This window comes from Nelumbo lutea, chromosome 8 (assembly GCF_056320005.1).
Source record: "Nelumbo lutea isolate HS-2025 chromosome 8, American lotus-T2T, whole genome shotgun sequence".
Lineage (NCBI taxonomy): Eukaryota > Viridiplantae > Streptophyta > Magnoliopsida > Proteales > Nelumbonaceae > Nelumbo > Nelumbo lutea.
This window is the reverse complement of record NC_142691.1, coordinates 13,384,474-13,395,404: the sequence shown is the minus strand read 5'-3', so window position 1 is coordinate 13,395,404 and position 10,931 is coordinate 13,384,474. Positions and strand designations below refer to the sequence as shown.

The 10,931-nt window shown below is 38.1% G+C and overlaps 1 protein-coding gene across 1 annotated transcript; it reads right to left on the bottom strand.

The window, feature by feature from the left end:
- Window positions 1–3,119: 3,119 nt before the first annotated feature.
- On the bottom strand, window positions 3,120–6,620 carry LOC148842819 (uncharacterized). The gene is made up of 7 exons (XM_088956485.1): window positions 6,337–6,620; window positions 6,052–6,167; window positions 5,842–5,960; window positions 5,557–5,719; window positions 5,228–5,454; window positions 4,768–5,134; window positions 3,120–4,665 (listed from the first exon to the last, which is right to left on the bottom strand). Exons 1-7 carry the CDS (start codon window positions 6,493–6,495, stop codon window positions 3,396–3,398), a joined length of 2,421 nt encoding a protein of 806 aa, XP_088812611.1. The 5' UTR covers window positions 6,496–6,620; the 3' UTR covers window positions 3,120–3,395.
- Between the last annotated feature and the right edge of the window lie 4,311 nt (window positions 6,621–10,931).

Genomic DNA, 10,931 nt, shown 5'->3' with positions numbered 1-10,931 from the left:
ACATCAAGAAATGGAATAAAAACTGGTGGAGTTTGGAAGTGCATAAAGCAACTATTTTTGGGAGAAGAAACTAATTGATATGGATAAGAAGATTCAACATATTGAAGTAGTAAAATAACTTTCTGGGGAGATATTAAGGCTGCGTTTGGATAGGTGTAAATCAAGAACGGTGTAAAAGTTTACACCAGTTTGATTTTGTCCGTGTTTGGAAGGAGAGTGTAATCATGATCGACGTAAAACTCCACTCCGGTTCAGTTTTGCATACGTTTGGATGGAGTGGAGTCTTACATCGATAATCGATGTAAAACCTATCAAACGTAAGGTTTTACATCAACTATCAATATAAATACTACATTAATTTCATCGCATTTTTCAAAAAGCACGGTCACTTTCATGATTATTTGATATGCAATCCCCAAACAAGAAAAAGAAGCCGGTTAGGCAGGCTAGTTAGGCCATTAGTGAGCAACATGAATGTGAAAAAGTACAAAACTGTGAAGTAATCAAAGTAAGAGTTTGCACACACCACTAAATGGGTAAGATGGACCCTTATTTTGAGTAATCTCTATAGAATTACTTAGGTAAATCAGCTGATTAAATCGTCAAAATAGCCTAACATATACAACCTTCTAAATGGTAGAAGAAGACCTTGAATTCATGGCAAATAAATATAATTGTCACTTGATTTCTTAGATTATGACTTGGAACGATGAGATTATCTTATGGACAATAAACCTGTTTGTTCTCCTAGGAGATTTTTATTTTTCATTCTCCATTTTGGTAGATAGTAGCAAATATCCATATGCAAAAAAAAAAAAAAAAAAAAAAAAACCATATAAGATAACCTGTCCATGAGCCATCAATAACTTCACTTCTTTGATAAACAAACTTAAAAATCTTCAATCAGTCTACTACCCTTCAAAGTGAAGACAGTTCAACTGCAAACAAAAAAGAGGTTACATGTATAAACTGTTAATTCCATAGGGATAATTTTTTTTTTCTTTGTTTCCCTCAACAAGGCCTATGAAATCCCAAAGTAGTTCTCCCCATGGATATTGCAAATGGTGTTGTATGTAGTTCATGTTCTGAACTTCAATTCATTATAGTGTAATCTGACATCTTGGAGAACTAAATATAAATTCAGGGTGAGGACTGGAAGTTTGGAAGCATTGCCAAAACATGCTTTAGGGACTAGTCACCAAAATTCCTGTTCCAAGCATCTGCCAGTTAGGCACCTCATATTTTCTTACTCTCAGCTAACAAGAAGCATGCCACTAACTTCTTTCATAAACATATTGCCTTGAAGCATCAGTCTGTTGAGAATCAAAAAAGAGACTGATGGTACATTGTCTCTAACATAAAATTTATGAATACTGACTGTTGACTTCAATCCAACTGCATCCCCGGGACTTTTCCATTCCTTTACTATTGAAAGTGCTCCTACCCTGTTCATGTCATTTCATTTACCCCTATCAGCATATATGTTAGTAGACAGACACCCTTCTCACAAGAGCTTACTTGAGGTGTCTGGCTATTTTTTTCTCCAAGTTCCACCTTAATTGGGCAAAAAAAGTTCATCATCATCCATGCCTTATCCCAACTATATGGGGTCGACTACATGGATCCTGTTTCGCCAATCCATTCTATTTTAAGCCATATCCACAGTTAAATTATTAGTTCTTAAATCATTTCTTACTACTTCTACCCATGTCCTTTTTTGTCTACCCTGAGCTCTTCTAGCCCCATCAATGTATAACAAATCACTTCTTCTAACTGGCACAGTTGGTGGTCTTCAGTGCACGTATGTGCTCAATCCATCTTAGTCTATCTCTCTCTCTCTCTCTCTCTCTCTCTCTCTCTCTCTCATTTTATCACCTATTGGAGCTACTCCTAGGTTCCTATGGATAACTTCATCCCTAATCATATACTTCCTAGTTTTTCCACTCATCCACCTTAGCACTTGTGTTTCTGCTACATTCGTTTTCTGGACATGTTTCTTGACTGCCCAATACTCTGCTCCATACAACATAGCTGGAAAAGTTGAGAGAAGAAATTCCTAGATGACGTTAGGTTCCACTAGCAATTTTTTAATAAAATCGCTTGCCTTCTCTAAAGACCTGCTCTACTGAGGATATTTACCATACATCCATAGTGGTCAATGCTTTGGCTGATGCCATTCAAGTTACCAGAACTAAAAAAGTGGTGTTGTTGAACCAGGCTTGAATGGTTTCTAATGAACAGCTATGAAGGTTACACCAGGCATGGTTTCCCCTAAACTTCACTTAGATAAAAAGATTGCTAGCCTCTTTTCCATATCCATCAGTGGCAAGACCTCCAAATCATAGCATTCTATGAAAAAACATACACAATATATAAAAGATAAATATCTGCAATGCACTTTCTATGCATCATCCACACTTAGCACATGTCCAGTGAAGCATTGCCCTGGTAATGCTCCCTCAGCTGCTCACATGCATCTAATAAAAGTAACTTAACAGAGTTGCATCTTCTGTAGGGGGGGGGGGGTGCGTGAAGTCCTCTTGGCATACATGTCTACAAGTGCATAAGCAATGATTCTGTCAGACTCCATAGAATGAAGCTACTTTCCTTTGTCAATAGATCAAAGATGTCCACATCTTTTCAGCTTGATGTATGGATATCCACGAACATGTATAACATGTATGGACAACTGAGCCGTTCAAACTCATCAAGCTGTAGGACAGACTCTGCAAAATTGTTCAATTGACCATAACCAGATATGAAATATCAGAGTTGTTCCTGCATCTCCAATTCTTTGGAGACAAGATGCAGCTTCTCTATTTTGGAGCAGTTTTGCATTAGAGAACTATATTATGGCAATACTGTACCTCTCTAAAGTTGATGTAGGGTGTTGGTTTGGGGTTAAAGTAGAGGCAGTGTATGAATCACTCTGGTTAAGGTACAAGGCACAGACATAATGATATCGTTATATAACACTGAAATGCCCTGAAATGGAGAATCTCATTGAAAATAAAGCTAAGTTGCTTAACTACCAAAACTAACTTTTTAATATTTCAGATGAACTTACTTGACCAAAATACCCTTACATAATTTGTTTCACATGGCTTGGCAAATACATGAAAAACCATGAAGATTGAATGTCACTCTTATTTATAAAAGGAACAACTATAGTTACAACAAATATATGGCACACATACACAACCGAACTTTGTCTACAAAAATCGACAAAGAAAACACTTGAATCTCATAGACACCTCTTCATACAAAGAAGCTATGGCCAGCATTCTGAGGCCATCAAAGACAATGGAAAATTTGAGTACCACAAACACTTATTCAGCTAAAGAAGCTATAGTTAACATCCTAAACTATCATGGAGAATTGCACAGTATACTGCTTCATATCTTCACTCCCTTCTTAATTGTCTTCATGGCTGATTTAATGAAGTTGTTCTCATTGAAAAGAGCCTCTTCAGCATCTTCATCAGACCCAACTACCACAGGCTTCTTCCGTATACAATCTACTCCCTTTCTCATTCCTAATATCACAGAAGGTGAAGAAGGCCTAACAGGCCTAGCGCTCTCATTGAAAAGAGCCTCTTCAGCATCTTCATCAGACCCAATTACCACAGGCTTCTTCCGTATACAATCTACCCCCTTTCTCATTCCCAATATCACAGAAGGTGAAGAAGGCCTAACAGGCCTAGCACTCTCAGACCTACCTCCCTTCTCCTTTCGTACTTCCCTATATTTTCTCTCATTATCTTCAAAGATCTTACTACTCCCAACACCTTTGCCTATGCTGACTTCAAATTTACTGGTATTCTCCAATTTGATTTTGTTACTTTCCATGTCAACAATGTGACTCCTCCTCGTTCCACCCTTTCTTTCCTGCAGAGTTTGCAGGCCAATCTGCTTGTTCTCTGAGGTAGGGAATTTCAAAACCTTGACCTCTTTCTGTGGATTCTTGTGATTCAGTTTTCTTATTATTTCACCAGTTCTGCTTGCCTCACATTCACAAGCATTTACAGTAGGCAAGTTGACAGAGTCTCCTTCTGTGTTGTCTAGAAGCATTTGGAGCCACTTCTCCACATTCCCCTTTCCAAGTTGTTTTCTGTCTTCTTCATCTTCCTCTTGTATAGGACTTCGGAGAACTGAACCTTTTAAAATCTTCCTCTCGTTCGGTTCTTGGATCTCTAAATTATGAAGCTTGTTCTCAATTGGTGATTCATTATCCACAGCATCAAGTGACTTGTAATGTTCCTCAGGATTCTCTCTGTCAGTATTGCTTTCAAATTCCACCTTTCCCTCTTCCAGCTCTTCTTGCTTTCCTTCTTCATTGAGAGATAAACCAGCTTTAGACGCCTTGTGTTCTTCTTCTAGGAATACTCTTAGTTCCTTTTTAGAAGGTTTCCTCGCTCTGGTTTCTGGTAGGTACAGAATACTTTTATCATCTCTTTCTGCATACAGGGTATCATCCATTCTCGATCTCTTTCTTGCTTGTTCCCATTGAGGCCTAATCTGTGTTTCAAGCCCATCCCTCTGTTTGAACTTTTTGTGGAGTTCCTTCTCTGAAGAATCGCATATTGCTCTCTGTGCTTCAAGTCTTGCCATCAGAGAATTGTTTGCTGATTGATTCAATCTGATCTGCTCCTTATAGATGACACTCCTGCAAGAGACAAAAATGAAATGGTAAACATTCTAGATTCGTAATTAATGGTAAATAAATCTTCTATTTCCCATGAACAGTCGGTTTTGTAATCAATCTTACTGGTGCATGGCATCTCGAATCATCTTCTCTAGCAGAGCTTTGTATGAAGACTGTGACTCTGCTAGACGCCTACATTTTTCGACCCTTCTCTTACGATTTATCAGCAACAACTCCAACTCTTGGATAGCAAGCCTTTCATCTTCATTCTTTTTCTTCATTTCATCCAATTCCTCGTCCAGTTTTTGCATTTCTGATTGCATCTTTTCCGTCTCTTCTCTCTGCCTTAGGGAATCTCTGGCCATGGAGATAGCCATATATGGGTTTGTTACCATGTTAGGATTATCATTTTCCTTTGATATACTAGGTTTGTACCTCTGGATCGACTTGCAGACAGATTCGTTATCATCAGCTAACAATTTCCTTGTAGCTGCAACATTTCCATGAATGGGATAAAGAAAATGTTATTTTGTGTTTTAAACAACTTTTGAAACCATAAAAATAATGTTATGTTTCAACTAACCTGTAGCAGGAGAGCTTGGCCTAAATCGCCTATTGAGATCGATAGACTGTAGAGCCAATGATGCATCAGAAGAAGGCTTACGAGATAAAACAATGGCAGCTGGAGCAATGCCTACATGTTTTCTTGTCTCCATGAAATGTTGTGGAAAAGCATGAGATTCCACTGTTTGCGAAGAATTCAATTCTTCATTTTCTCCTTCAGAAAACAAGAGGGAGAATGCTCTATTCCTGTGGAAGGAAATTATTGAGACAGCATGAATGGTCTCTGGATTTGGGTTTTTGCTTGTCAAGATGGAATTAAAAAGTATACGTATAATCAAGCAAGCTCACCTAAAATCCAAGTTTGAAGAAGCAAATACAGATAGGAACTGATTTACAGAGATACCCAATTGAAGATCCCACCACGGAACGAGAAATTCCAGCTTGCTGTGCTTCTTTCTGCACACTTGCCATTGCAATATCCTCAAATTGCTTGGGACAGTTCGTCCTCCTCCTATAATCCCAAAAAATAAAGGGCCCCCAAAGTCATTAATTTGTATACGGAAAGAGAGTACGAGTAAATTGAATTAAATAATTTAAACGTGAGGGGAAGAAAATCAATCTATGAGTGGCTACTTGAGCAAGGGAACCAATGATCGATTTCCCAGGCAAGGGGAGAAGCGGCATCTGCAAGATAATACAGAACATTGCCATATGGATCTACTCGAAACTTTGCAGGATCGAAGCCAGCATTCCTGAAATTTAGAACAATACCAAGTCAATAATCAGGAGTCCTCCTGTTATATCTGAAAATGTTGCATTTTTCTCCATTTGCGAGGAGTTTACCCGAGGTGGTCGAGCTGCTTCCATAGAAGGCCAGAATAGATTTTTGGTTTCGTGGAAGGTTTCGCTTCAGGGTCGGTTATAGGAAACATATCATCTAATTCGCGAGCCCTCGAAGCCTGCAGGGAACAAAATCCCACAGGATTCAACATTAAGCTTCAAACACAACGTAGATAAGAAAGAAGGAAAATGAAGGAATTCAGCATAAAGCAGTTTATCTGGTAAGAAGTAAAAGTCCAAAACTAGAAGCAAGTAATGGACAGAGCAGGGGAGGAAGATAATAGTTACCTCATGGTCGGGCAAAACATAAGGAATGAAGGTGGAAGGGGGGGCATTGCAGTAAGGGTTGAGATGGGGATCTCGACAGAGCTTGGCGTAAGCTTTTGGGTACCCGAGGCCTTCGTCGACAGTCATGTCTTCTTCTGAAAACACCAGTCTGATAGCCATGGTTGTGGACGTACCGAGGACAAGAGATGGGGGGGAGCCGAGAGGAGAAAAGGAGAAACACAAAATGCTCGTGAAAGCTGTGACCTGTGAGTGGGGAACGTCGAACGTGGAATAGAATAAAATGCCAACGGTCGAAAGGGTGTATGTAAAGTATGTTTTCAAATTTGAGTGCCACGTCAGCGTCGGTGGAGAAGGTGATTCCAGTAACGGCTACCTCGAAAATTTTCTTCTATCCCTGTCTGTTTGTCATTATTCATTTTATCCCCACATTTAATTTCAGAACCGTTATTTTGTTACTATCCACCACCGATTTGATGATCAGACGCCCTTGATTTGCGGTTGAGTGTGAGAGTGATTTTGGCACTCCCCTTTTCACTGTTCTAATGTTCTTCCTTTATGAAAATGAGATGTGCCCAAAGCAATCCCTAATGAAACGGGAGTGGGTCGGGTCGGGTCGGTTCAAACAAAGTGGAGGTCATGGTCATAATAATAAACAAGAGAGAGAGAGAGAGAGAGGCCAATTGGATGTGATTTCTACTTTGTTGAGGTGTTGTACTATAACGAGTAATGATGATTCAATTCAAGCTCACCCACCCACTGATATCCAAATTCAAAAGCAGCCCATGATACGTTCAATTGAATTTCATCACTTTTCTGTTTGAACTTTGGACCCACAATCAGATAGATTCTGCCTTTCTATTCCCACCGTAATGTCCAAAACCTGATAGGGTTTTAGGTAGTAGGTCACCACTTCGCCACATAAGAGTTCCTAGTGGCAAACTACACTTGGTGGGCCCACCCATTTGATGGGCCTTGCATTGTGGGTTTCATATGTTTCCAATTTGTTTTTTGTGAAACATTGCCAAGTTCCAAATTCTACAAAGCTCATCACTCGTTGCTAGCCCAACCCTAACTGTGCATACTCCATATGAGTTTCCCTACATCATACTGAATTACTAATGATGGTAACGTGATCCCAACTGTCCATTGGATAGGGCCTAGGAGGGGGCCGGGCCCTAAACGTACTAGCCCACGTAATGCCATTGCATTTGATTACACATAAATTGGTAGGAACAAATGGTTTTCAATAAGATTTACTTGGTGTTTCACTTAACTTAAGAAGCAAAGCCTAAATACAGTAGCAAAGAGAAATCAATAAATAAAAGAGAAACAAACAAAGCACCATACTACAGCAAATTTTAAGGAACCATTGTTTTTACATGAAACCAAACAAGCCTAAATTTAAAATTTATAACTTTAGTTCTTAGGATTGGTATTTAATTTCCTTGAAATTCCACGGAAATTAGTTTTGGTAAAGACGAAGGAAAGCAAAATCAACTGTTTGGTAGAAAAAACAATGAATGCAGTTTGGAATTTATTTGGGAGTAACCATTCTCTGTCTCTCTATTTTAAACAAAGTTGATTTCTAAAGGTGGTGTTGTTATGATCAAAGGCGTAAATGCATAAATATGAAGACTGAAGTATAAAAGAAATATTTGACTACACTCATTCAATTCATCAACGAATCAGCCAATATATAGGCTATACAACCAACAGAATTAGCAAAATAATAGCATCACATGAAACCACTAACCAATAGCAACCTAGTCACTATTTGCAACAACTAAATCCTAAAGAATAGGTAAAACAGTACGTGAATAACAAACTGAAACAAACTCCTAAATACTAGGATAACATAAATCATCAACAATCCATCCCTTAAACTGAACGTTTGCAAACATTCAGTTTAACAAATGCATAACTAAGCCTCAAACTGGATCCTTCAGAGTACATACTCTAGTAACTTCCTCAGCTTCTGAAAAGTAGCAGATTTGAGAGGTTTAGTTAATATATCAGCAACTTGATCTTCACTTCTGCAGTAAATCAGATCAATAACTCCATCCTTGACAAGATCACGCAAGAAATGGTATCTCATGTCTATATGCTTGCATTTTCCATGAAAAATAGAATTTTTTGAGAGTTTGATTGCTGATCTATTATCATAGAAAATTTGAGTAGAACCTGATTGCTTGAAATGAAGTCCCTCAAGAATTTTCCTCAACCAGAGTGCTTGACAAGCACAAGAATTTGCTGCAACAAATTCTGCCTCAGTTGTTGAAAGAGTAACTATTGGTTGCTTCTTTGATGACCACGAAACAACTGCAGAACCAAGCATAAATACATAGCCAGATGTGCTTCTTCTATCATCCAAATCTCCAGCATAGTCGCTGTCCGTAAACCCAAACAATTCTGATCTTCTACCACTCTTGTAGAACAACCCGAAATCAGCAGTGTCTCGCAAGTACCGAAGGATCCTTTTGGCAGTTAGAAGATGACTCTCTTTTGGATTCTCCATATATCTACTAATAAGACTCACTGCTTGCATTATATCCGACCTTGTTGCTGTCAAATAAATCAAAGTTCCAACAATCTGTTTGTAAAGAGTATTATTAACTCTTTTTCTCATTGGATCCTTCACAAGCTTCAATCCATTTTTCACTATTGTAGTGACTGAATTGCAATTCATCATCTGAAACTTCTTAAAATTTCTTCAGCATTTTTTTTTTTGAGAAACAAAATTTCCAGCAGTAGATTGTACCACTTCTATGCCAAGAAAATAGTGCATTAGCCCAAGATCAGTCATATCAAACTCCAACTTCATAGATTGCTTCAAAATTTCAAACATAGCCATGTCATTTCCCATATAAATCAATCAAATCATCTACATATAAAGAGTATGCTCATATGCTCATATGGACATAGCCATGTCTTTCCCTCTTTGATTTTTGTATAAAGAGTATGCTCATATGGACATTTGCGAAAACCTTCCCTTATAAAATAAGCATCTATACGATTATACCAAGTTCTAGGTGCTTGCTTTAGTCCATATAGTGCATTTTTAAGTTTATAAACTTTATGCTCACTACCAAATTTCACATAACCAGGAGGTTGATCAACATATAACTCTTCTTGCAAATCTCCATGTAAGAATGCCGATTTCACGTCCAATTGGAACATGGGCCATGAGTGTTGAGCTGCCAATGCAATCATCAATCTAATTGTGTTGTGTCTTGCAACTAGAGCAAATACTTCTTTGTAATCCACACCAAACTCTTGCTTGTAGCCTTTATCTACTAGGTGCGCCTTGTATTTATCAACTTTACCATTTTCCTTTAATTTTGTCTTATAAACCCATTTGACACCGATTGTCTTTTGCCCTTTTAGAAGCTCAGTTAGCTCCCAAGTATTATTCCTCTCAATGGCTGAAATCTCTTCATCCATAGCCTTCTTCCACTTTTGTTTTTTGACAACAACTTCAAAGGTGTGGGATCACAATCTGAAAATAAAGCAAAGTGTGTAAGTGGATCATCAAAATCATCAATTCCTATTACCTCATAGTTTGACACCCATGCTGGCCTTCGACTAACACGTTGAGGACATGAATCTATTGCGACATCAGCTTGTTCTTCATTTGTTGCTGTTGTTGGTGAAATTTCAGGAGCTACAGGAGGTTCATCTTGAGAATTCTCAAGTGCAGGGGCTATTGGATCTAGATACTTGGTTTCTTCTTCATTCTCACCATCAAAATCTGCTAGAACTTGCTGCCCATTAGTGTGGTAGTTCCACAACCATGTTTTATCTTCATCAAAAACAACATCGCGACTAACTGCTTCTGCCCAAAAACTTTTTGGAACTTCACTCATCTATAAAAGACAGCGCACCATATTCAAAATAATGCAATTTTTCCTTTCGCAAACACCACGGTCTGTGTGTAATATTTTGATTGGAGTTCTAGCCTCTTTTCCAACTAGTGCTTTAAACCTTTGAAAAGTTAAAGCATTTGATTTTTCTTGCAGAAAATAAACCCATGTTTTCCAACTAAAATCATCAATAAATGACATAAAGTATCATTTACCTCCACTTGACATTGGATTTATCGGCCCACACAAGTCGGAATGCACAAGTTCTAGCCTTTTCTTTGCCCTCTAAGACTTCCCTTTTGGAAAGACATCTCTATGTTGTTTACTGATGACACAATCTTCATATAATTCTATAGGAATCTCAAACTTTGGAAGGCCTACCACCATATTTTTTTGCTGCAAGGTTTTCAAACCACCAAAATTGAGATGGCCATAGCGAAAATGCCATAACCAAGCTGTATCTTTCAGTTTCGCAGCAAGACACGAGTGAGTGGTGTGAGAAAGATACAAAGGAAACATTCTATTTGTTGACATTTTCGCTTGAGCAATTAAGCCCAAATTTTTATCTTGAATTCTACAGATTCCATCTTTAATAGAGATCTCATATCCCTTTTCTTGAAGTTGACCAGCACTCAACAAGTTTGTCTTTAAATCAAGCACATAAAGAACATTAGAAATAGTTTGTATAATATTATCCTTTGTATGAATTGTTACCTTTCCTTTTCCCAGAACAGA

Bases quoted from the DNA above. Each gene is read 5' to 3' on its own strand.
- LOC148842819 (XM_088956485.1), bottom strand. From the start codon at position 6,495: ATGGCTATCAGACTGGTGTTTTCAGAAGAAGACATGACTGTCGACGAA. The intron at 5,961-6,051 runs GTAAACTCCTCG...TCTAAATTTCAG, and splicing joins AAGCAGCTCGACCACCTCGG to GAATGCTGGCTTCGATCCTG. The intron at 5,720-5,841 runs GTAGCCACTCAT...TTGGGATTATAG, and splicing joins TCATTGGTTCCCTTGCTCAA to GAGGAGGACGAACTGTCCCA.